At 45.1% G+C, this 27,535-nt stretch overlaps 1 protein-coding gene across 1 annotated transcript in view; it reads right to left on the bottom strand.

Annotated features, from left to right (window-relative positions):
- The window catches only part of NDUFV1 (NADH:ubiquinone oxidoreductase core subunit V1), a 52,357-nt gene that overhangs the window by 10,453 nt on the left and 14,369 nt on the right, over positions 1-27,535 (bottom strand). The window contains exons 2-6 of the mRNA XM_085651503.1: positions 18,004-18,113; positions 16,337-16,419; positions 15,291-15,461; positions 8,872-9,055; positions 4,573-4,762 (exon numbers count right to left, since the gene is read on the bottom strand). Of these exons, the coding sequence (XP_085507629.1) occupies positions 4,573-4,762; positions 8,872-9,055; positions 15,291-15,461; positions 16,337-16,419; positions 18,004-18,096 (721 nt within the window). The 5' untranslated portion in view covers positions 18,097-18,113. The remainder of the gene's footprint in view (positions 1-4,572; positions 4,763-8,871; positions 9,056-15,290; positions 15,462-16,336; positions 16,420-18,003; positions 18,114-27,535) is intronic.

Genomic DNA, 27,535 nt, shown 5'->3' with positions numbered 1-27,535 from the left:
TTGTGCCTACACCCAAAACTGATTTACATCAAACATTAAAATAGATCATGTATTAAAATAGAATTTTTCTCAGGGTGCTAAGTGGGTTTGAAAGGATTAACACTTTTGTATATAGCTGCTGTTTAACGTCATGATTCATTGATTTGTAATCCTGTCAATCACATGTGACTGTGGCTAGATGGAGACTGGCCTTGGCTTTGCGGCTAACCCCTGCTGTGCAAGGCCAAAAATAAGTGCAGCGGGGAGATGGCTGTCCATGGCGGGTTGGAAGCTAGTCTGGTCACAGGCTAAAGGAGGTTGGTTTGGCACACATGTATTATATAAATACACTGAAAAAATAGTTAAAAATACTTACGGTTTTCACATAAATGCGTAAAACCACTAACATTCACAGTTCTGTTTCACGGTGCACCAAACGTGAATCATAAGTAACATCCCACTCGCGTTCAAAAAATAATTTGTCAAAGGCACAGGTAAAAAAGTCGGCTAGCAAAAGTAAACGTGTACTGTGTATACCATGAACTGGTGCACTTCAGTGGCATCACATTGTTTTTAAGCCTGAACCATAACTCCGTTTTAGACTGTGGTTTGTTCAGTGACTATTTAGGACTTTAATACTGTGACTGAAGGGAGAGGCTCTCCTGCAGAAGTAAATGGATTTGAGTTACAAGTAACTCTCCCAGGGGCGTGAAGTAACCGGTCATCTCGCTCTTTACATGAGCCGCTGCTCTTACGGTTACTAGGCAGCCTCAACTGCATGGCGGCCTCTTGGGGAGCAGGAGCTGGGGGAAGGAGTAACCAGCACACACAGATGATGCAGGAAGAGACAGTGGAAAGGTTTAAAGTTGGACAAGTAGAACAGGCGCCTAAAGGGAAAGAGTAAAATATGGGTGAACAGAAGAGGTGAAGGAGGGATGGGTGGCAACAAATGGAATTGAACACGAAGCGAGAGACGAGAAAAACAAGAAAAACTGAAGTGAGAAGAAGAGAGTGTGAGCGAGAAGGGAAGAGAGTGGAATGATGGGAGCAGTAAGTAAGGAGAGAAAAATCGCAAACGGAAAAACAGGATAAAAAGAGCAAGCAGGCGATATAGATTTGTAGAATAACTGTACAGAAAAAAGTCGCAGGGGAGAACACACAGCATCACAATCAGCAGACAGGCAAAGGAGGCCAAATTAGCACTGCTTTTGAGTCATAACATCACCAACAGGCTCCAGTGCAGGTTTTATGTAAACAGAAGGTAGGTGTGAGCACCTGGCACTGGTGAACAGGAGGACAAGCGGACAATGATGGGCAGCGTGAGGAGCTGGCACTAGTGAGCGGGAGGACAAGCTGACAATGATGGGCAGCGTGAGGAGCTGGCACTGGTGAACAGGAGGACAAGCGGACAATGATGGGCAGCGTGAGGAGCTGGCACTAGTGAGCGGGAGGACAAGCTGACAATGATGGGCAGCGTGAGGAGCTGGCACTGGTGAGCGGGAGGACAAGCTGACTATGATGGGCAGCGTGAGGAGCTGGCACTGGAGAGCAGGAGGACAAGCTGACAATGATGGGCAGCGTGAGGAGCTGGCACTGGAGAGCAGGAGGACAAGCTGACAATGATGGGCAGCGTGAGGAGCTGGCACTGGAGAGCAGGAGGACAAGCTGACAATGATGGGCAGCGTGAGGAGCTGGCACTGGTGAACAGGAGGACAAGCGGACAATGATGGGCAGCGTGAGGAGCTGGCACTGGTGAACAGGAGGACAAGCGGACAATGATGGGCAGCGTGAGGAGCTGGCACTGGTGAGCGGGAGGACAAGCTGACAATGATGGGCAGCGTGAGGAGCTGGGACTGGTGGGCAGGACAAGCTGACAATGATGGGCAGCGTGAGGAGCTGGGACTGGTGGGCAGGACAAGCTGACAATGATGGGCAGCGTGAGGAGCTGGCACTGGTGAGCAGAAGGACAAGCTGACAATGATGGGCAGCGTGATGAGCTGGCACAGGCGAGCGGGAGGACAACCTGGCAATGATGGGCAGCGTGAGGAGCTGGGACTGGTGAGCGGGAGGACAAGCTGACAATGATGGGCAGCGTGAGGAGCTGGGACTGGTGGGCAGGACAAGCTGACAATGATGGGCAGCGTGAGGAGCTGGCACTGGTGAGCAGAAGGACAAGCTGACAATGATGGGCAGCGTGAGGAGCTGGGACTGGTGGGCAGGAGGACAAGCTGACAATGATGGGCAGCGTGAGGAGCTGGCACTGGTGAGCGGAAGGACAAGCGGACAATGATGGGCAGCGTGAGGAGCTGGCACTGGTGAGCGGAAGGACAAGCGGACAATGATGGGCAGCGTGATGAGCTGGCACAGGCGAGCGGGAGGACAACCTGGCAATGATGGGCAGCGTGAGGAGCTGCCATTATTGAGCGTGAGGACAAGCTGACAATGATGGGCAGCGTGAGGAGCTGGCACTGGTGGGCGGAAGGACAAGCTGACAATGATGGGCAGTGTGAGGAGCTGGCATTATTGAGCGTGAGGACAAGCTGACAATGATGGGCAGCGTGAGGACAAGCTGACAATGATGGGCAGCGTGAGGAGCTACCACTGGTGAGCGGAAGGACAAGCTGACAATGATGGGCAGCGTGAGGAGCTGCCACTGGTGGGCGGAAGGACAAGCTGACAAAATGATGGGCAGTGTGAGGAGCTGGCATTATTGAGCGTGAGGACAAGCTGACAATGATGGGCAGTGTGAGGAGCTGGCATTATTGAGCGTGAGGACAAGCTGACAATGATGGGCAGCGTGAGGACAAGCTGACAATGATGGGCAGCGTGAGGAGCTGGCACTGGTGAGAGGAAGGACAAGCTGACAATGATGGGCAGCGTGAGGAGCTGGCACTGGTGAGAGGAAGGACAAGCTGACAATGATGGGCAGCGTGAGGAGCTGGGACTGGTGAGCGGGAGGACAAGCTGACAATGATGGGCAGCGTGAGGAGCTGGCACAGGCGAGCGGGAGGACAAGCGGACAATGATGGGCAGCGTGAGGAGCTGGCAATGGTGAGCGGGAGGACAAGCTGACAATGATGGGCAGCGTGAGGAGCTGGCACTGGTGAGCAGAAGGACAAGCTGACAATGATGGGCAGCGTGAGGAGCTGGCAATGGTGAGCGGGAGGACAAGCTGACAATGATGGGCAGTGTGAGGAGCTGGCACTGGTGAGCAAAGGACAAGCTGACAATGATGGGCAGCGTGAGGAGCTGGCACTATTGAGCGGGAGGACAAGCTGACAATGATGGGCAGCGTGATGAGCTGGCACAGGCGAGCGGGAGGACAACCTGGCAATGATGGGCAGCGTGAGGAGCTGGCAATGGTGAGCGGAAGGACAAGCTGACAATGATGGGCAGTGTGAGGAGCTGGCACTGGTGGGCAGGACAAGCCGACAATGATGGGCAGCGTGAGGAGCTGGGACTGGTGGGCGGGAGGACAAGCTGACAATGATGGGCAGTGTGAGGAGCTGGCACTGGTGGGCAGGACAAGCTGACAATGATGGGCAGCGTGAGGAGCTGGGACTGGTGGGCAGGACAAGCGGACAATGATGGGCAGCGTGAGGAGCTGGGACTGGTGGGCAGGACAAGCTGACAATGATGGGCAGCGTGAGGAGCTGGCACTGGTGAGCAGAAGGACAAGCTGACAATGATGGGCAGCGTGAGGAGCTGGGACTGGTGGGCGGGAGGACAAGCTGACAATGATGGGCAGTGTGAGGAGCTGGCACTGGTGGGCAGGACAAGCTGACAATGATGGGCAGCGTGAGGAGCTGGGACTGGTGAGCAGTGTGAGGATATTCTTTTATAAGGATGTCACGCTGGCATAGGTGGTCAGCCTTTCATTAGTGAACATTGTGAGGAGCTGGCACTAGTGTGCTGGGTGGGAAACTAGGACTGGCAGGCATAATAATGAGTGGGCAGCGTGAAGAACTGGCACATGTGAGTAGTGTAAGAAACAAGCACTGGGGCTCACCATGAGGATCTGGCACTGGCTGGCAGTGTGTAGGGCTGGCAGTGTGTAGAGCTGGCACGGCGAACAGTAGGAAAAGGCTCTACTGGCAGACAGCATAAGAAGCTAGCATTGCATGGCAGCGTGCATTTGGCATTGATGGGCAGTGTGTAGAGTTCTCACTTGTGTAAAGACATCAGATCCTAATGCAGTCAAAATGGTAGTTTACACAAGTGCCAAACTGACTCCCAATGTTCACAAAAACAATGCATTACACGACATACTTCAATCTACCTGAACTGTGCAAATACAATATATTCTCAGGAGATTTTCCATTCGGTCTTGAACGTGGACCACATCTGCTCCAGGTTCCATTTGTTGAATATTTCCAGCCAGAGGCAAAACTCAAGCTACAGTCCCCACTCCTCCAACCCCTTCCCTGCTCCACCACCACTGGCCTTTATTTTCCTACATATTGATTTGCATATTTTCTGTCCGATGTATTGGTCTCTGCACCCCCTTTGCCCACGTTAAGTGCCTGTAAAATTGAACTATAAACAAGCAAAATACCAGAACAACAAGGAAAAGAAGTTAAATGTGGGACGTACCAACATCAGCAGGGAATGGGGGCTTTAAGCGTGGCTTGCCCTGCTTCCCCTCAAGCGACTCTATAAGTGCCGTCTCCTCACCGCAGATGTAGGCGCCTGCCCCGCGCATAACGAAGACGTCAAAGTCATAGCCAGAACCACAGGCGTTCTTTCCAATGAGGCCAGCTTGATAGGCCTCACGGATTGCTACCTACAGGAGGGAGAAAGAACAGAAGAAGAACAAACATGGTACAGGAAGAGAAAAAACAAAAGGAGTCCAAATCTCAGATGGGGAAGAAAAAGGAAATTACATGGAGACTTATGACAAAAAATAAATACAATAAAAGCAGGGTGGCGAGCATACAGATTTGAGGGGATGCAGATGGAAATTTAGAAAACGGGAGTACCAAAGACTGACCAAGCAGAAAACAGTGAAATTTTGTGAAGGTGTAAAAAACAAAAGAAGGAAACAAAGAGACAATATATAAAAAAAGAAAGAAGCAAGGTAGTATATAAAGGGTATGTAGTTTGGTGGGCATTACATTTAAACTGAAATGGAGGGAGGAAAGTGGGACATAGAACACGAGACACAGAGCAAAGTTGCAACACAAAGAGAAACAGAACAAACAAAATTCACAAAGAACCAATTACAGTAATGTTTAAGGAATACAACATACTCAGAGTAAGACAAGTGAGAGATGGTGGCTGTAAAAGACATACTTAATGAACTGTACTAATAGTTCAGCAATTAAAATGGTGTTAAAATAAACACACACATGGGATCTCAGAAAATATTTGGTAAAATGTACGTCAACTTTTTCATTACATTAAGGTCTTTAGAAGAGATGCTTTTTGTTAAACTGCTTTGGAAGTGAAAAGCTACAAAACCTGGTGGTAGGCAATGCAAAGAGGAACATCAAAGCCTCAACATGGTGACAATTCAAACTTAGTATGAAACTGAAAAGAACATCTGCTCTATTCCATTCTCGCCTCCTGTTTTTCAGCAAACATCAACTCCACTGTCAAGAGAACAAATTGCAAACTAAACATGTGCCAGTCCTGGGGTTTCACCTGCTTAACCACCAACATGGATGGGCAAGAGCACCAATCAAGACACAGCTGGGTACATTCTACAGAAGGGCTTCCCTGAAGCACAAATCCAAAGCCATGGAAAGGAAACAACCATCGGGCATCTCCAATATAATTCAGTTGGTAAAGACAAGGGCTGTTGCTCTGAATTTCTGCCATTTCCTCCCAGTAGAGTAGAGTAAAGTTAAACAGACGGTGCTGTGTAGTCTCACTGGAGTGAGGGTCCAGGTAAACTATTGAAGTTCCACCTCGCCAAATCTCTATCAGATGTGTCAACTCAAACGTCACCCTACCCAATCTACAGAGTAGAATTCAGATGTAAGGAGGCGGGTTTATCATACAAAGGTGACGGACGCTAGAAAATCCTGGACGAGTTTTGGAGAGATCACCCAGGCTAACTTCAGAAGATATGAAAACCACCCTCTTCCGAGACATGCAAGCGCCACCAGGTCCCCTTCCCCGGGCACACTCCATTTGTGTAACGACTGTCTCCTACTGCCGAGAAAGCAACGCCATACCTGTTTTTCATAGTAAAGGCCCGTTAGGCAAGCCATTCTTTCTCACGAGGATCGCATATGCCAGCTCTGTTTACTATGGTTTTTTAATCTCCATAACGACCAAATTCCAACTCAAAGAAGGAATAATGGGGCTGCCAGAAGATTACATTGCCGGGATACCTTCTCAATGCTGGGATTTTATTTAATACATCAGTGCATTCTAGACCTTGTGGCCTTGGATTTATTCCATTTTTCCAACATAACAGAAAATAATGATTTGTAAAAAGCAAGGCTGCAACTGCAAAAGTATATCCCAACATACTCCAATGACCCCTATGGCAGAGCGGCTGTAAATCTACACTACCAGTCTTGGCAGAATTGCAATTTGCATTCACAACACTGGCTACATCTGATGGAACACTTGCAACAGCATCATGCATGTTACCATAGAATTAAAGTATTACATATCTACATCACGCAACATCTGAAGTAGTTTATGTAACACCTCACTAATGTTTAAGTTTGCAGGTCGTTGGTGGACGCTGCCAGTGTCACCTCCACGCTTCAAGGGTCTTCCTGAATCTTGTCTTTGTAATCAATTCCCAGCAATCAACAATAACCCTCAAATAGTTTGAGAGAAGGAGCTGTATTTGAGAAGCTGAAGGCCTACTCTTCGTCTGGACACCTCGTTTTGTAGCTCTTAGCTCTACCAAGCGCTCACAGGCCCTTTGTTGGCACGAAGCCAAGATCATCACCAGAGACAGTGAAGGCGACTGCGACAGCATCAGCACTACTGCTCTAGGACTTGGAGGTCGTTACCACAATGGCTTTGGTCTCAAATAATCTTAATTTTGAACTGGAATCCATATTTACTGTTCCTGTAAAGTGTTTTCTTTTCAGCATTTCTCTGCTCTTTCCTAAACGATGGCCTCTATCCTGGAAGATGATTCAAGTATTGAGTAATGATCTCATCAACAAAGGATGCGAGTACTCTGATGTCTTGCTTAACTTGGAGTGATATTTTTGGCAAGGTTCATGGTTTTCACCGTTTATTCTTTACAGGGCTCACTCTTGAAGATACTGCAATATGCTTATGGACAGTATGTGCACTCATGAGGATCAGAGTTCACTTTTGCCCAATTACATGTCATAACTAAGCCTAGTTAGAACCAAAAGATGGTAATTCAAATAGGAATGATAGGAAAAGGAAGCTAAATAAGGAGACAGTAGATACAAAAAAACTGAATTTAACACAAATGCAAACATTTTTTTTTTTTTAAAGCATGTCAGTAGAATAATGATAGATCGCCAAAGCACTTGAGAAACAAGGGTGCAATATGAACAGGACTTAAGTTTAGGGCGTGGTTCAAGAGTGACATAGCAGCATGAAAAACCTTAGTGAGTGGTCGTAGTTGATGTTCCTTAGAACCTTGATATCAAAATGTGCCAAACTGGCTGCCACATAATGACATCGATAGGCTACACAATGATCGGCCGTTCCCACGCTTGAAACTTTGCTTTTTTTATCCAGACATTGAACATAACATGAAGGGAAAGGTGACAAACACCAGGAATCTGGGCAGAGAGTTCATGAAGTAGAATTCCAGATGCAGCAAATGACGTTCATGCCACTACTCCAACTTCCCTCCTTTCTAGCTTAATGAACTTAGTTAATCTCTTTTTGATCAGCCAAATGAGGAAAAATGCACGGCGATGGGAACCTCTTTGAATTGTGGACATGTTTACAATTGCAATTATTCTGGTCGTTGCCATGTGTGAATCACAGTGGCAAACTACTGCATCAGTCTTTTCTACCCAACTTAAATCCCAAACAAAGATACTTCTGTTTTAACGACAGCCTTTAAACTTCTACAGTGTGTGCGAAAGATTTATAAAGCATGTATCAAATGTCAGAGTAGCAAACCAGTCAGTCGAGGTGTGCATGTTTCAAGTTTATTCACATAATATTCTCAAGAGATTTATTGTCTATGGAGCCGATCTATAATGCGTATTATAGATTCTTCAGAGACTAATGGACTTGAGTCAGAGGCAAAAACACAAAGAGGCTAGAGTAAAATAATTGCGGTCCAATGCCAGGGCACATTAATCCAGCAGTACAGTGACCATTGCCTACTAGCGTCCTCCACCTTCAAGGTCAGTCGTTTTTTTTTAGATTCAGCACAGGGTCTGCACCACGCATGTGCATTCAAAGCGACTGAACATGTTCACAACTCCAATTATTCTGCTAACTGCATTAGTCTGTTTCAGCGTATAAAATATGTATTTTGCATCCTAAGAAAGATCTGCAGCTCATGATCCTCTTTGTGCTTGGCACGTAGGAAGTCATCTTTTAAGAGTCCGCTCAGAATGTCTTTTATTCAGTCGTGATTCAGATAGTGATAGCACATATTTTAGCACCACAAGTAACAGGAGATAGAACATATCCTCAAATCACTGTACAAGGAGCTTCGCCAGAGAAAAAAACATAACCAAAGAGATACGCCCACAGAAATAACAGCCACTTAATAAGCAGACTTACAAGGTTCATTCTGTTGCAACCAATTCTGTCTCTTTCCACCCACCTCCTTTCAGCCCTGGTTTACCAGTTTAGTTAGCCTTTCTCTTCCACAACAGTATAAACTTGTAGGCTGGACGTCTCTTTGATATCTTGTCTAGCATCCACTAACCTCTTCAACCCTTTTCTTTTGCAACATTCAATGCTCAAACCTCTCACCTGTAGGTTGGAAGCCTCATTGTAGAACTCGCCACGGATGTAGATGTAAGCTGCACGTGCACCCATGGCCTTCCCGGCAACCAGGCAGCCTTCAATCAGTTTGTGAGGATCATGACGCATGATCTCTCGGTCTTTGCAGGTCCCCGGCTCACCCTCATCTGCGTTTACCACCAAGTATTTGGGCCTGAAGAAGAGATGTCAAAGTGGAGCCGTATATGCAAAAGAATATGTAAGAGGCACTCCGAAGCAGAGTAAGTTACAATGAGATGAAGAGACTGGCAGGAAAGATGCACACAGAGAGAAGAGTTTTTTGACAAGACAATCATATGAGAAACAAAAAGTGTGGGAAAAAGTAAATTGATGAGTAACCTCAAGAAGAGAAAGGTGAAAACTATTGAAGTGTAAATAGCATAATTAATCACTAATCACGTTGAGCATGTTGACAATCAAACCCCAGAGGAACATCCACAATCACCTCAACACCAAGTAAAGCGCCTTCATTCAAGTGACCAACAAGGGTCTTCCCTATACAACTCCGACAGCCCTTCCAATTCTACCTACGAAGGCACCCAACTAGCCTACAACAAGCAGGCACTCGTACATACCCAGGGTCTCACCCACTGTAACATTAAAGGTCTCCCTGGTCTCAACTTGGCCACAGGGGCGGCTCCTCCACTACCATGCATTTTTTGACCCCTAAAAGCTCCACAATCTTCTTGTGTGCGCACCATTTGGAAGAGCCTGCACTTTACTTGCTCATGACATGTGGGGTTTACAGACTTATTTTTACCTACACTGCAGCGCTGGTCCCTATACACTGGGACTGGCACAGAGACATTATTGGCCACAGACAAACACATGGACTTTTTGTTGGTAATCTACATGAGGCTGGAGGTGTTTTCTAGCAGTGTCTGGATTAATTTGAACATGTCTCAAGAGGTATTTGGGGGCGAACAGCGGCGGTGTCAACCAGCGTTGCCATCCGGACGTGTGTTCCAGAAGAGAGAAGCAAGTGGTAGTGTCAGTGTGTGGACAGCACTGAGTTTTACACGGAGTACATGTTGCACTATCTTTGGTATGGTGCCTGCCTGCAGTCTATTTATGGTAGTTTACTTTAATTCGTGCCAGCAGATTTGTCTATCAAAGGAACTGTCAAGGATATTAAGTCTGCCATTTCTGTCTCTTTGTGAGAACACCATTGTGGGGCATTTTTCTTCCGCTGCGGTTGCAGATTTAGTCAGGAACACATGGGGGCCAAGTGAGGTAAGACACAATTTGTCTTTGTTTGCTGGGCTATGCTGAGACTTCATTGGCTTCAGCGCTACCCAACCTCCGTTTTCGGTTTAAAATAAAAAAAAATTAAAAAAAGAACTTCGCGGGAGGGAAGTGTTGCACGCACTTACCTCAGTCCAGTTCTTTGTCGCATGCAGTCTCCTTTGCCTGTGGCCTGCATCATCTACAGAGTCTTTACTGGGACACATACTTCAGCTCTGTTACAGCACACTATTGCCGTGAGCCACCCGGCAAGGCGTGACACAGCGTGCTGCCATCTTGGGGCTGTAACAAGCAGGCAGGTTTGAAATGTAGCGAGCAGCGGCTGCCAATCACGTTCTATTATGGGCAATAAAGTAATTTTTGAAATGTTGAAGTTCAGCGTGTACGTCGCGCTGGGAAGATCAGCTGGTGTTGTGGCGCTTTGAAATTACAGGTGCTTTCTTTTTTCCACCACTTTTGCGTGTCAATAACTGAGAACTGTGTTCAGTCTCAAGTTCTAAATTTTCTTTTTGGACTTACATTTGAATGGAAAGTGTTTACATGAACATTTACCACTGGATGGAACGTGTTTACAGGAACATTTACTTCTGGATCGTTTTGGCTAACCTGTAGTTGTGTTTATAGTGACTGTGGAAGGAACCGGTTTACTTTTTTGCAGTCTATATTTGCTAGGTCTACAAATTATTTGGTTTCCACACTACGGGTTACAGTTGGGAGAGCTTAAGTTAATTGTGTGTCCAGTATCTTGCCACTCATGCTATTCGGGTGAGAGATCGCTCACCAGCATGGTTAAATTTGACTGATTAACAATAGAATGTGAACAGTTGTTTAGAATGTGTACACTTTACAGTATCTTTATCGTTTATTTGTTACATTGCTGCCACAGGCTATCCTATTTTGTGGAAAGTATTTACATTTTTATACCCTTACTGGAGGGTTGTTGTCTTTTGTCTTTTCAATTTTGTATTCCTTACATTAGGATAGGATGGAGTTTATTTTCATATTCACATTTTGTAGTACGGTACCCTTACGTAAGGGGGGGCGCTAAGGGTTGTTTTTCCCCTTTTGACTTGTTGCAAGGAGACGTGCGCAAGACACCTTATGCCGCACGTTATTTGGTTGTTGCAGGGGTGGGTTCCCTGTGTGCGTAAGACACCATGTGCCGCACGATATGTTTTGGTTACAGGATTTTGTTCCTTGTTTGAACATACGCTTTGGTTCCAGGGTTTTGGTTCCTGGGTGCGTAAGACACCTTGTGCCACACAATCAATTTTGTTGAAGGGGTGGGTTCCCTGCGTGCGTAAGATACCTTGTGCTGCATGTTTTGTTTGTGCAAGGTTTAGACCTTGTATGCCTCCTTACATGGAGAGCACATACGTTTGTTTTCCAGGTTGTCCCTTGTAGATGGTGGGGGCAGGACATTGGGTTTTTAGTCCTTCTAGTCCACATGACATTATTCTCCTCACGGAAAGCACATACGGTTGTCCCTTGTTGATGGTGGGGCAGGACATTGGGTTTTAAGTCCCATTAGTTCTCACAACTTGTCCCTCTACATGGAGAGCACGTACTTTACATTGTTGTCCCTTGGTTATGTTGGGGGCAGGATATTGTGTTTCAGTCCCCATGACATTTTGACTTGTATTCATTTTCCGTATTTGAGGAGAGGGATGGGTATTGTATTCTGTATCCATCTTTCCTTCATGTTTTTGGTTCCTTTCCCTCTCGTGGTGCGGTGTTCCCGTCATCCCTGGGTCTGGGTTTTTGACTATGTTTTATATAGTTAATTTCCACTTTATGGTGTGGGCATTGCTTCCTTCATCTTTGGGTTGTGGACTAGTTATTATTTCTGTATTATTTTTATAGTTTATTTATTAGTTTTGTTCATTCTTCTGTTCAAAAGGGAAGAGATATGTAGTATTCTTACATGATGTTTTATTGCCTATGTTTCTCTGCTCTGGCTGCTCAGCCTGTGTGTGTGTCTTCGGCATGGATTGTTGGTGAGTGGACCTTGAGTGGAATGCCTGGGTGACTGGATGAGGAGGGACAGTTGGTGAGAGGGGCTGAGCAGCTAGCAGGCTGCTCCTGGTGGGGCTGTTGATTATCACCTACAGACTTCCTATAGTACTTCTATACTTGTTAATGATGACCTATCTGTTGATAAGAATCAACCTGTGAATAAACCTACTTGGATTACAAGTTACAGCGCGTCATCATTACTACACACTGCTTTCAAGCAGTGAGAGAAGCAGAAATATCAAATGGTAATAACTTCCTGTTATTACCATTTTATGTTTAGTTGCGGGCGGGCGGGCGGGGCTGCTCTGCGAGCAAGGAGGAGTGGTGTGCCCACTCCTGAGGAAGCAATGACTGTTTGGTCTGCCCTCTGGGAACACCCAAACTAGTCATATGCACTCTGCCCTTTCTCCATACAGGCTGCCAGGCAGCCTGCATGGAGATAATGGCCCCCCGTAAGCCCCTGGCTGGGCGGCATCCCCACCAATCACAACGCTGCCATTGCAGCATTGCGATTGGCTTAGGGGAGGGGAGGGAGGCTTCCTGTTCCTGCCGGAGTCAAGAGAGCAGGAGGAGGAGCAGAGAAGACGTGGGACCCGGCCGGCAGAAAGGTAAATTTTTTTCTCCCATTTATTATTGAATTAGACCCCCCCACCCCCACCAAGCGACTCCCCATCCGCGAGGTATGCCGGCCGGAACTGCTTGGCCTAAACAGTGTACTAATCTCCCTAGTCCTAATGACTGTGCCAAGCAACCACCCAACCTATTCTGTAGGCACAGGACTTTCCTGAATATTTTTCTGAGATTACTAAATGTCGGTTAGAACAACAAAAAAACAAAAACAAAATCACAGTAATCCAAAATCCTGCTGCCAGTATTTAAGCGAACGCGCCATTAAAATTTCATATGAGCATCATCATAAGCATACGCCACTGGCTCCTAGTAGAGTGGCTCCCCAATCTAGTCCGGTGGCTCCACGCTGCTAAACTTTGGGGGCCTAAGAAGCTGTGCTGACCTAAAGGTCACCAAACTCAGCACCGGAAGATCTAACAGACCTAACGGAGTCTTGTTACACCAGGTAAAAGAACAGCAATATTCAACATCCGTCTTTTAATTATTTATACAATTAACCTCAATCCAATATTAATTCTTCATGCTGTATAAAAAGGCTCTGTTCTCCATATATATCTTCTATATATTGCTAAGAGAAAAATGTATGTTTCTGTTCCTGGCAACAGGACAGACTCATCAACATATTCTGACTCTTCGGGGCCAACTCTGGATACCAGATAACCTTGGACAAATCCCTAATTTTTAACCTCTGGGGTGAACTCCCACCACGCACAACTGACTGCGCGGCCTTGACGCAGCATAAGTTTAAATATCTAGGCACATGGATCAGCCGCCGAACTCCTAAACTTAAATAGAAGTTCCCAACTGGTGAGTTTGCGCAGAGATGAAGCACACTGGTGAGGACTGCCAATAGCCCTCATGGGCAGAGCTGAGCTGTTTAAAATGATGCCCCTAACACGCCTACTCTATGCCCTGAAGATCAACCCACACAAGAAACCAGACACCTTCTTCAGGGCCATTGAGGGGGAACAACGCAACCTTCTGTGGGAGATTGGCAAACCATGCATAGCACTTCGCAAACTCCAACGGGGGGTATATGAGGGCAGACTAGCGGTATTAGACTACCGGAGCTACTACCTAGTGGCCCAACTCATTAATGTCAATGGCTAAGTCTTTGTGTCCCAATCTGAGCCGGCATACCGGGTAGATAGGTATACAATGGGGAACGGAGGGCTTTCTGCGGCCCTGTATCGCGGAAGCAGGGAGAAGTCTTTACCCGTCCTCAAGCGATGGTACGTGCGTGACTGGTAGTCACTAGGCTACTAGGATGGGGCTGCAGACTGACTCAGCAAACACCATTATAAGCAAGTGATGCACTGGGGGACATGGAACGCCTGCAGGGATTCCGTAGATGGAGCCTCACTGGCATAGACATAGCTGGATATATATGACGGAGTGGGAACATGATCACCATAAAGGAACTCTAGACAGAATACCAAATGACTGACAAAGAACAGTTCCATTACTTACAACTGAAACATGCCCTACAACGGTACGTGCCAGAATGGGAATCATTGCCAGACTACTCCCCGCTGGAGGATCGACTGCTACTCTACCCCATGATAGACAAAGCAACCTCTCTCACATACCGGAAGATAATGAATAATCTCCCCGACCCTCTTGGCACGTTGAGTGCAGCCTGGGAATCAGACTTGGGACTGTTGGAAGAAGATAACTGTCGGGAAGCGATTCAGAACCCCAGGGAGGTTGCCATATGGGCAAGGTTTAGATGAATCCAACTTGGAGTCCTGCACAGATGGTACGCCCCCCGAACACTCCAACAGAAATTAGGTAGATCAGACTCAGATCACTGTGCTATGGGGTGTGGGGAGACATGTACCATTTTTCACATTATCTGGGATTGTCCCCAAATCCAACGCTAGTGAACTGGGGTGGCCGGGTTGATGTTTAAAGTGCTGAGATTACATATACACCTAGATACACGCCAACAATTACTGGGAATCATGGGGGTCGAACACGAAAATCTGGCCTATGCTAGCCTCAGGGGTGGCAAAGCGAAACATAGCAAGGCTGTGGGGGGCACAGGAACTATCAAAGCAAGACCTGGACTGGTGTCGATTGGCAGAGAAAGCTGTATATCAAAGTAAAGGCTGCCCCCAAAAAATGGGAGAAAACGTGGACCCATGGGAGAAATACAGGACATAGCTGGGGTGGGGGGCGGGAACAAAAGAGAAGGGGATATTGTGAAATAAATGTATTATACTACATGTGCTATGTCGGTGATCCTTGCCAAATGTATGCAATATTGCACCTTCTGTTCTGGATGTTCCCAAATACGCTGATTTATTGATCTCAGACTGTAAAGGTGGATCGATTACTTGTTTAATAAATCGATTGTAGAAACAAGAGTGCACATCAGCTTTACATTTTACACTTGCCCAAATTATGAGATATTTAGCAAATCACTTCATGTTCTTCTGCCTTGATTACTTTATCTACCAAACCATGAGCCTTAAGTGGACATGATGGGGTTGTACCTGCCATCGGACGGCTTGTTCATGAAGCTCCACTTGAGTCCAGTGGGGAAGCCGGCACCTCCTCTGCCGCGCAGCCCAGAGGCCTTCACCTCGCCCAGGATCCAGTCGACACCCTTCAGAAGGATCTCTTTTGTCTTGTACCAGTCTCCACGGCTTTGGGCCCCTTTTAACCTGAAAGATTAAGTTCATCATAGTGAAACTGTGGAATAGTGACACCTCCACTAACACTTACCACAACCCTTTAAGAATGATACGTTATTGATGAAACGGACACGAACACTGAGCTCCTCCTTGCAAAGGAAGGTATATGATAGTCGGAAGAGGGGGTTCTTTGATGCTTCGCCCACCATTACATCAGAGGTCACAACTTCTAAGCCATCACCGCGGACTGACATTTCTAAAAACGGTTTGCCTAACATTGGAAATTATCATTACTTTATACTTTACGCATCACCACAAGGCATTAAAATGTTGGCTACTTCAGCCCCTTCTATGCTACGCTGACCCTAACAATTTTGACATATTCTAAATAATAACAATTTAATTAAATAAAATTAAGGAAACACAACTAATGTTATGTTTTATTGTATTACTGGTGATGTGATTCCATGAAGAAGCTACCCCTCTTACCAATATTAAATACTTAATTATAACATAAATGGCTTTGACCATAACACATGAAATAATGACAAGAAAGAGCCAAGGAGGCTTATGAAACAAACTCCACACTGATCAGTGGACATGATTCTTGTAACGAGGGACAATGAGTGAATGTGCCGACACTTAAACCTCCTTCCCCCGGAGCATGAAACCCCTTCCTAGGCAGATGCCAAGTATTGAACGGACATGGGTCCTGGGGTTTATTTTCCTACACAGATGAGTACTCAGGCACAGGTGGCCAAAGACACAGAATATCTCCTCCAAAAGGAAGAGTTGTAGAAAAGCAGCTAGCCAGGAGATATATATATATATATATATATATATATATTCCCAGAAAAGAGATACTCTGCTAGAAGAACATTCCCTCCAAGTATGACCACTCTTACCCCCAGTCATGCCGTCCGTAAAGGTTTGTGAAGATGCGATCCTCATCTTTCAAAGGTCCAAACTTGGTCTTCTTCGGAGCAGCCTGTGTGTGAAAGATCAGGAATTAGAGTCAACATAAGAGAGAGAGACAGAGAGCAACGGAAGAACAGAAAGAGACAGACAAAAATCAAGTTGTAGAGGCAACTAAGAGAAAGAACACAAGGTGACAAGGGAAAGAGAGAGAGGGGAACAGAAGACAAAGGAGATGGTGTAAGAAAATCATTTCAAGGAAAGACAACAGTAACAACAAATATGTTTGCACTCGACTCAGCCTTCATTTAAGTGTGTATCCTGCTAGACCTTCTTGTGTTCTATACTTGAAAATGCACCAAAAGGAAAGCTAAGATGTTGGTGCACCCTTCCTTTGTGGACTTTACATCTAGATGCACTTACATTGCTTACATTGTGTTAACTGTTACAATCAGCGTTGTTACGTAACAGGGCATTTCACAGACCCTTCGAGCTCCATTTTCAACATCCATTCTTTTCAGGACACTATGTGGAGAGTTTCATGGGGTTGTGGCAATGAGCATAATCTGAAAGTGTAGTAGAACACCCCCCCCCCCCAACCCGAAAAGGATCAGCGTATGGTTTTCATTCAGGCCCTTCCTGGAATTCAACTGGTTCAGTTTTGAAACTGAGTTATTCTATCCAATGAAGACACAACTGACCGATTTACTTACTCCAGACACAGACAGTAATGAAAAAACTTCCATAACTGCAGCAAACAGGGCAGAGCAAGGACCTGAGGAAGGGAAGTTTATAGAATAGCAACCAACTGTGCATGAAAGTACCCTCAGATTTGAAGTGGATATTGAGGCAGAGTTTCAAATACGTGAAGCATGAATTAAAAAACAACTGCGTTTGACATTAATCGAGCTTGTCAGCTGATCAACAACTCATCTTCTCCATATTACACAAAGCTTTCATTTTGAAAATATTCGAGCTAACAGAATGAAATGTTTTGAGGGTCTAGAAAGCATATTTGAAGGAGACTAACTGACCAGCAACATAAAGGCATGCAAGGAGTAGACATGTGCATACCTCCTCTGTTCCATGACAAATGCACAGTGAAATTAAGTACCATCTGTCGGACAGGAATGCATGCATGTATTACAATATTTCAGACATGTAAACTTCTTGCACCAACAAACAAGTTTTGCCCCCTCTTTGCACATAATAGCTCCCAACTGCATTACTGGCCTGGGAATTAATGGGGCGATCGGTGTCCATACCATCATGGTTGTTGACATTGCTAGGTCTGCTATAAAGCAGATATCGGTTTGTGTTTCTACTGGAATCAGGCCCACACAGAATAGTTCCTATGTTAATCTTGGGGCAGTTAGACTTTATCCAGGACACAATGCTGCCAGAGCACCTGGTCACTAGATGTGCAATCAGATTCCAGTGAGCTCTGAAGAGAAGATTACCCTTTGGAAGATGCACCAACCCAGAGTTGGAGCCAGGAAATCACTGTCTAACAGATCTCAGCCTCACATGGTGAATATATGCATTTGAGTAATTAAAGAACCTGGCAAAAGTTAGCTCTCTGCTGCAGTATAGCAAGGAAATCACACTCAAGATTAGGCAATAAGAAGATGCAGGCCCACATGGGGTTTAGACTCACCTGCTCTGGGGTGGAAGAGGTGAAGCGTACTTGAGAGAGGACAGCACTCTGTGTTGGGAGGGGCCCTCGGAGGGCCTGTCTCAGTGCAAACATCCTGAGGAGGCAAAGATCTGCAGGGAAGAGACAACACAAATCTTAGAACAGAAAGGAACCATGGGTCCATAGTGCAAAGGAGGGAATACAAGCTAAGGCAAGCACAGGACACTATTTGCTGGGGAGCAGAGAAGAAAAACCCTTGAGATCCTGAAGGTAAGAGAATGGTCCTAAATAAAGAGTAATCAGAGAACTATTGACACAAAGAGCAGTGAAGAGAGCCAACATTACTGGCAGAGGAAGTAAAGAAGAGGACATGAATACGGAGAACTGGCAGTAGAAGTAAAGAAGAAGACATGAGTTCTGAGTACTGGCAGAGGAAGTAAAGAAGAGGACAAAAGTACTGGCAGAGGAAGTAAAGAAGAGAACACAAGTACTGAGTACTGGCAGTGGAAGTAAAGAAGAGAACACAAGTACTGAGTACTGGCAGAGGAAGTAAAGAAGGGGACATGAATACTGAAAGAAGAACAGAGATGAGATCGCCAATATTGAGTAGGTAGAGGAGCAAACCTTAGAAAACGAAAACCAACTAATGGAGAAACTTCAAACATGAACAGTAGAGCTGAGCAAGGAACTCCAAACCAGAAAGAAAACCCACTGCTATGGGTGAGGAGTGAAAGTACATCAAATACTGATAGCTAGAGTCAGATGCTAAAGCAGGAACTGCCAAGACAGTACCAATATTGACAGGAGAACACAGCGGGGAACTTCAATGCGGAGAGGGGAAAAAGAGAGAAGAAAACCCCCACTATAAACAACAGATATAAAAGAGAAACCAATACAACAGGAAATTAGATGAAACCTCCACACCTCAAAACCGGGGAGACACAGAAAGGAACCAATATAGCACATACAGGGGACCAAAGATGGACACCCATATCCTGTTACAAGACCCGAGAACGCAAATGGAATATTGAGAGGCCAAAAAGGAAACCCCTTAAATATGACAAAACAACATGAACCACGATACTGGAAGGAGAGTAGAGATAACTACTTCGTTGCTGTCCATCGATCAGGAACTGCAAGCTGTGACTTTTCTCCAACCAGAGCGGAACTGCAAGTTGTGACCTTTCTCCCACCAGAGCAGAATCAATCATTAATCAAGTATGATGTATGGCCACAACAATGCAAATGTTCCCACCGTATTCCCTTCAGGAATGAACTCACTTAGAATCAACTACCCTCCTGACCTATCCAAAAACAAGCAAAACAATGCTAACATAATATACTAAGACACAGCCCTGAAACTCTCATATCAGACTGGCAGAATGCATTTTACTCACTCAAGGCCGTCAACTCAACACCGAACAACCCCCATGGTCGCAAACTCTCAATAACACCCTCCCCCTCAAAGTGAATGCTAACATCTCACTTTATAAAAATGACAACAGCTTCATACAAGCAACTGAAAATGGCTTGCAAACATTCGACTCATTCTTTAGTGACCTGAAAAGGGAAGTAGCAGTCCCAACAAAAGCACCTAGCCACCTGACTCAGACCCTAAGCCACCTGACTCAGACCCCAACACCTAACCATGAACCTAATCCCAATGGCACCGCCCAAATCTACACCCATCAGCAACAACAGTTCCACCGACTACTAGTTCTTCAGAATCTCCATCCAGACCTGAAAAGGTAAGCAGCCACCCCAGCAAAACATCATAGAAGCCCACCTCATATCCCCTGGCCCTAATCTTAAACCCACTTTTGCCGCCCAAAATACTACGCTCATCAGCAATTGCAGCCCCACAATCCACATAACTCCTCAGAGTCTTCAACTAGACCCTACAAACAGTCAACTACTCCTCTACAGGGAGTGCAACAGTCCCTAAGAACATCCTACTGACATAGAGCAGTTTATGGAAATATGGACATAATAATGCCTCATAGTCACAAAACGTTGCAAACATCCACACAGAATGATAATGGCATCTGTCAGTGCCATCCCATAAACTCCCCGTAACCCAAATCAATGACAACCTGCAACTGCTTAGGGAGGACATGATATGGGTCAAGATGAAAGTCATCGCTCTCCTTCACACCCTAGAAAATGTGCACACTGTAGGAAAGTGCCTCTTCTGGATATGGTTAGCCCACTTTTTGTCTGAAAAATGATGTAATTTCGAATGCAAGTGCACAGGGTCCCTACCAACTAGGTATTCTGTGCCAGAAGCTCTTTCCCTAAACTGTACCCTTTGTTTCCCATTTGGCACAACTACAATGCACCTTGTAAGTTCCTGGTAAATGGTACCCGTGGTACCTAGGGCATTGGCACTGAAGAGGGACCCCAAGGGTTGCAGCACGAATTGTGCCACCCTGGGGTCCACTCACCGAGGCCATGCACCTTCCCATCACATACTGCGTGCCTTTGTACAGACAAAACCAAAGATTCGACATGGCACACATCCCTGTGTGCCATGCCCACAAACATTCCATGGAATATAGGTAGGACACCCCTCTGGCAGGCCGTATAGCCCTGAGGCAGGGTGCACTATATCCCCTGAGAGGACATATTTGCCTGAGCATATATGCCCCTTAAATATCCATGTCAATCCTTGGATACTGTAAGTGAACAAGGAAGCCATGAAGAGTACATGGCTGGACACTCGTCATTACAGGTTCCTCAGCTCTGTGATGGCTTTACTGTACTATGTGATGTTTGGTACCAAACATCTCATCTTAATAAGCCTGTGCTGATTCCAGTGTCGGATGTATTAATAATTGCACACAGAGGACCATTTTGAGGGGTCACCTGTAACCCATCAATCCTTAATGAGGTCACCAACTGGTTTAAGCCAGCCTGTCACCACCAGACAGTGTTCTGACCTCATGGTGTGAGTGCCAGCACGCTCAGAGGTCCAGAACAAAGTCTGCCCTGGCCGGAGGTGTTCACACCTTCCCCAAGTTAGGAAGAGCCATCTGTGGTGGGAAGCTCCAAAGGCCTTGGCGCATTTGAAACGCGAACCGCAGCCTCCCCAGATAGAGTTAGGCCCCCTCCTGTCCTCATTCCCTTTTGGCGGGAAAACTTAGATATAATATAAGGTGTGCCCTCCCTCTGCCAACTTCACCCCTCAGGTGTTGGAGGTGAGGTTAAGCACATTTTGCAGTGCCCACCATCTTAAAGATGGTGGGACCTCTCCAATAAGGGCTAGGGCTATGGCCTCCTCCCACAGAAGGTGGGCATAATATAGGGTCAACAGCCAGGGTAAGGGGTCCATTGGCCACTACCTGTCACTCCCTTGTAAATGTATCTAAATTTAGAATTTAGGTGGCATCCCCAGACCATGAACTCTGATTTCACGGACACAAGAAGAAGAGGAACTAAGACCTTGTGGTGGACTTTGGGCACAAACTCCTGCCAGCCACCATAAAACTTGACTATTGGCATCCTCCAGCTTATCTCGTTGCTGTGTGGCCTCCACAAACCCTGGAGTGTCACCACCACTTTGCAAATCGCCAAAGGACCCCTTGCTGCAATAACCTACAAAGCAGAGTCCAGGCAGACTCCTCAACTTTACAGCCAGCACCCGACAAAAGACTTCAGAACTCCAGCTACCCACCTTAGCAGTTGCACAACAGCTCCAGAATTGTCGCTCTTTGCGCGCCATTGCCCAGCCGCACATCTTCACTGCACCATGCCTGCCCCTTCCGGGGCATCTTCAATCCAGCTGTGCTCCTGCTGCTCCAGTACCCTTGCGACCCCTACTCTCCCTTGAGAGCTTTCGGACTTGCCTGCATGACCCCCTTTGCTTTTGCAGTTGGTCCCTTGTCTTTGTAGCTCCCCAGCTACAGAGACCCCTTTTGCCTAGTTTCCCAAGCAATCCGGAAAGCTCCTGCAAACTTGGCCATGGCACTTTGGTCCTGGGCCTGAACCTTCCGATTTCTAAAAGAGTAACCACAACAATAAGTGTATTGCATTGCTCTTCCACGTGCCTTTTTCCTTCCATAGGAAATGTATTGTGCGTAATTGTGCACAACTGTGATTACAAACACAATGTCCTCCACAGTAACGCACAAAACAATCACAAACCTGAAATGCATGCTTCACAACTACAGATCAGCTGCAAAACATGCAACTGATATAACAGATGTAATCCTAGCTCATGATCTAGACATTCTCTTCCCACTGAAACCTGGTTCAACCCTACAGCAGCTCCAATAATGGACCTTCTCATTCCCCCGGATTTTGCCATACTTCGTCTTGACCACACAGTGAAGCAGGGTGGAGGGCTTGCTGCAATCTACAGACGCTCCCTAAGCAGCTAGAAAAGCCATCATCATTCAAACTCTTGGGAGCATAAATCAAACTTGAGCAGAAACACTCCTCTAATACCATACACTGGGCAACAATATCTTCCTAGAACAACTTATGGAGATGATCACAATCAATGCTTCTACACTCCCTAGTACTATATTATTATATTGTTATTAGGAGATATCAACCAGAATTGGAACAATGCCAATGACCTTACAACGGCTGCACTCAGTTACCTGCTCCAGGATCTCAACATGACTCAAACTTGCAAGAAAAGACACAAAAGGTGCCACCCTCGAACTCATCATTGCTAAACCAGGTTCAATAAATATGCTAGACATCACCTGGTAGACTGGTTAAACCACCGTCAAATTCTTTTCCAAATATGCACACAAGAAACCAAAATTAAGGGTCAAAAGAGAAGGGAAAAAAACATGGGTGAGGGATTTAAGCAACGTAAACAGATCAGAACTGGGGGACATGTGCCAATCCGCTTTAGCGCCCCAGTCTGACCAAACATTGGTTCATGATTGAACGCAATTCTACAACAGCAATATGACAGGCAGTTCAGAAAGCTGCTCGACTAAAACTAAAAAGGATAAAGTAAAAACCATCAGTACCTTTGTTCAACCAAAACATTAACAATGAAAGAAGACAACCGAGACAGCGGGAACGATTGTTGAGGAAGGACCCGGAATAAACTTGATAAAACGGAGAACCGGCCTAAAAAACTCTGACATTATAAAGCAGCAATCTGGAAAACCTGCAGAACCCACAACGGCTAGCAACTCGACGGACATTTGCAACGCCTTCGAACTTTCTCTAAAGACAAAATTGCAACCATAAGTAACTCTATTCCCAGCTTAGCAAGTACCCAACTTAGAATCCACCAACCCTATTCTCACATTATATATACACTGACCTACACTCTCCAGATATCCGAAGGGAAAACAGAGCTTTCTGGAACAGTTCCAGGTCCAAGTTGAGAGGGAAATGCAGAAAACCACACAATCAATTAACCTACCACACAGTTTGAAGATCTCATATCCTCACTCCTACTGATAAAGATCCAACCATCCGTCACCTCCCTATGGATCAAAATTATGAACGCATCTCTCCAAGGATCCCTCCCAGATTGCCTGAAGATGGGCCCAGTATCTCCCCTACGAAACAAGACAAGCTCTGATCGGAAAGACTTGAACAACTTCCGACCGGTATCTAGCGGGGCTCGAAAAATCATAAAAATGTTACTAGACCTGCAGTAACATTTCACCATAACTGTAATAGACTTGACCCATAAACTGGTGTCAAATTGTGTGATCCTAAGCAAATATTTTGTCTTTTTCTTCATTTTTAGATAAGAGAGCACCTTCAAATATGCGAGTTCACAACTTCTGCTGTCCAAAAAAACTCTTTATTTACCAAACTTAACATTTACTCCATGTATAAGAATCAAGCCTACATCTGGGCAGGAATATTTTCCAGTTCATGTTTAAAAAGCCACTTTTCCTAAAATATATTACTAAATCATGATGAGGTAGTGCACTCTCGTTTACAGATAGCACATTTTCCATTGAAAAGGCCACAAACCTTTCGCACTAACATACAGTTTTACAGATAAATCTATATAACACATACAAGTTTGGAAACTGGGTTGCCGCAAAAATAGTTAAAATGTGCACATCATCAAGCAAAGTGTTCTGATTTGTTTTGATCCTATAAAATATTTTTTTCACCATAGAATTACAAAAATGTGTTCATAACTAGTGAAATATATTTTAAATGTTTTAACAATTCAGTTATTAGCTATTACAAGACTGTGTTAGAAAAAAGCCTGAAATCTTATAGCCTTTCATTTCACATGCTTTGCACAGCGCAATACACAGTTCACTTAACAAAATCCTCTAACTTCAGTCACAGAAAGAAAAGTAAATGTAAGAAAACAAACTGACTTTTGACCTCTGTCTCTTAAAGCTGAGCAAACGTGAAAAGATAACAAGATTTAAAGGAATGTTTTTGCTCATTTACTTAGTAGATAAGCACAACACCTGTTGTCAGTTCCCCCGAATGGGTAAGTAGGCCCTAAAAATAGCTCCTCTTGAATAAATCTGGCTCGCAATAGCGAGTAGATTTTTTGAGCCCTTTCTAGTCTGCCTCTCCTGGCGAAATTAATAGAAAAATGCACCCACTATCGACTACGTGAACACAGTGCCCTATTAGACAATCACCAATCTGTGTTTAGACCGGGACACAACACTGAGGTCGCCATGCTGAACATTCCATGTGACATACAGACTTCACTAGACCAGAATGAATCTGGTCTCCTGATACTTCGGGATTTATCTTCGGCGTTCAATATGGTCATCCACGAATGCCTCAGAGAAACTCTTGAAATAAGAATGGGCCAATCGGGAGCCATCCTTCATTGCGTCACCTCCTTCTTGTAGAACAGACAACAAAGAGTCGAAATCAACAACACCCTATCTGATGTAAAAGACAGGAGTGTTCCACAAGGATCTACAATCTCACCAACGCTCTACAACTGATACATGGAACCACTCACTGAGATCTTGGTACAATCAAAAATCTTGTACTACATGTATGCTGACGATACTGAACTCTACATCAAACTCTCCTCTCAAGAGGATAACCAGAGACTAGACGACACCCCGAGGAAAACCCAAGTTCGGATGGCATATAACCACCAAAAAAGAAATCAGTAAAAAACGGAATTTATTCACCTCTCCCCACATCTCAGACCCCAGCTACCTCAACTATGGTCTCAAAACCTCAACTCGCCAAACTACACCTCAACCATCTGCGAATCTGTAAAATCACTAGGCATCCCACTAGATTCAAAGCTACACATACGAGTTCACATACAAGCTGCATCCAGGAGTGCCAACCAACATCTGCACATTCTAAGTCACTGTAAACCCTTCATACCGCTTGATGACTTTAAAATGGCAGTTCAGTCTCTAGTGCTCTTTAGACCGGACTTTAAGAATGACACATAGGTCTACCGAAAGCCAGCTTTGCAAGAATGAAAGTGACAATAAATTCAGCAGAAAGGCTGTTAACAGGCACAGGCCGTTATGATCGCATTTCACCATCACTCAGAGCCCTCAACTGGCTCCCAGTCGAAGTTAGGATTCAACTGAAAATTGCATGCCTAATACCCAAAGCTTTACACAATTCTCATCCAAAATATGTGGCAAACAGAATCAAGCTTTCAGTTTATGGAAGAGAATCTAGAACTGATAAATCCCTCCTACTAGAACCAGCCAGTTTTTTAAATGGAAAACTCATTACCAGATATGCTCCTGAAGTATAGTGCTCTCTTCCGTCCTTATCAAGAACAATTACCTCATTCAGACTGTTCAGGAAGGAAGTTAAAACTCAACTTCTAGAAAAACACATGGTCCAATAGAACTACTCTGAAACGGACATTCACCCGATTTGTTATTTTGGACTTTGTTTTATACCTTACTCTTCGATCTTTATATGTGATAACTTGCTTGCAACTATTATTCTCCATATTAGTTATTGAACACAATTGTTAGAGAACTTACTCTAGGAACCCTATGTATATACAGCGTATAAATGACTGGGATCCTGACTGTAATGTAACCCTCTTCAGATCTCCCTAACTACAGCGCCCTGATGCCTTGATGTTCATGTAGGTGCTTCATAAAACACACAAAATTATAAAATAAATAAATGACCCTAATACTGGGGAGGCAGTGAAAGGAAATGTTACCACTGATGAGAAGAGGTGGCATAGCCTCATGCAAGGCAAACAAATAAAAGATTCCCAGACATTGACAGGAGAGCAGAGAAAGTAACCCCAATCCTGAAAGGGGAGTGGAGAAGAAAGCACTGAGAAAGGGCAACAGAAGGGGGCCGATCCCCAATATGGCGACAGCTGAACAGAAAGAACACACATAGGTATCAGGAGGAAAGGTTCCCTATTACGGAGAACGGAAATGGAAGAGGGCCAGAGCTGGCATGATATCAACCACAAATACTGACAGGATTGCAAAGAAGGCAGCCCAGATACTGAGCAAGGCAGGAAAGAAACCAACAACCTTATTAAAGGCTCAGCGATTGTACCCCAATACAGACAGGGCAAATTGAGACATTAAATCCAATTAGGACGTTGAAGAGAACCCCAATATTGAAAAAAAGGAGCAGGCGTAGAAGCCTCAAATCGTGGCAGAAGCATGGACAAGGGACATCATACACAAAGAAGGCTAGCAACAAATGAACCGAAACTTGAGACACAATAGCCACAGTGAACGGAGAAAAAGATTCCAATATGTATGAAGAACAACATTAACCCCCAAGCAGAGGGACACAAAACAAAACACCTTGATATTTTCCGTCTGATACACAGAATCCTGAAGTATATGATTTTGTACTTACTCACCCCCAAGTAATCCTCTTCCTTTGTACAAGCAGAAGTGCAGGGCTGTCACCCCATGATTAGAGAAAGAGATTCTAGCGGTCAAGAATGATTTGCATGTGGCTGGGTCTTCAGGCCTTTCAGCCATCACTTTTTTGTGTACTTCAAAAGCAAATCAGCAGCACTGCGTGTTTTAACTAATTAGCCAATGCTCAATAGCAATCTACTGTGCATACATTTTGTTCTGAAGATGGAAAATCCTTTCAATGCTTTTCCACAGCTGGGAACGTTTCAGGGTAGTAGATATTTTAATTGCTCGCTGTATGGCAAAAATAGTATTGGGAAAGTACTATTTACACACTAATCGAAACTTTTGGATTGGTCAATGGATGGCACTATTTTAAAGGGTCAGAAAATAGCTAAATGTTACTCAAACCTGCATAAAATATATTCTAGGATAGAACCGATCTCACAAATGAGCTACTCACACTTCATTTGTTGAAGAGATCATGCGGTACAGGATTGCCAAATTTCTAGTAATTAATGATGTGTGCATCTGATACTTTTTCTCGATTTCTATGTAACACAGAGTTCGCTTTTCTACACGCCCTGCCACTGAAGACTTAAAGTACCAACCCAACACAGAAAACTAGTTGGACCGCAGCTACCACACAACCCACTAAGCAATATTTGCAAGAGATAAGTTACAGGTAAGATCACTCCCCGTGAGACATTACAGAGATAGTGGAACCTCAAGCCATCTTTCATTAAGGAAGAACT

This window comes from Triturus cristatus, chromosome 4_1 (assembly GCF_964204655.1).
Source record: "Triturus cristatus chromosome 4_1, aTriCri1.1, whole genome shotgun sequence".
Lineage (NCBI taxonomy): Eukaryota > Metazoa > Chordata > Amphibia > Caudata > Salamandridae > Triturus > Triturus cristatus.
Note: the sequence above shows the minus strand (reverse complement) of the source record. Positions and strands in the feature narration are given on the sequence as shown.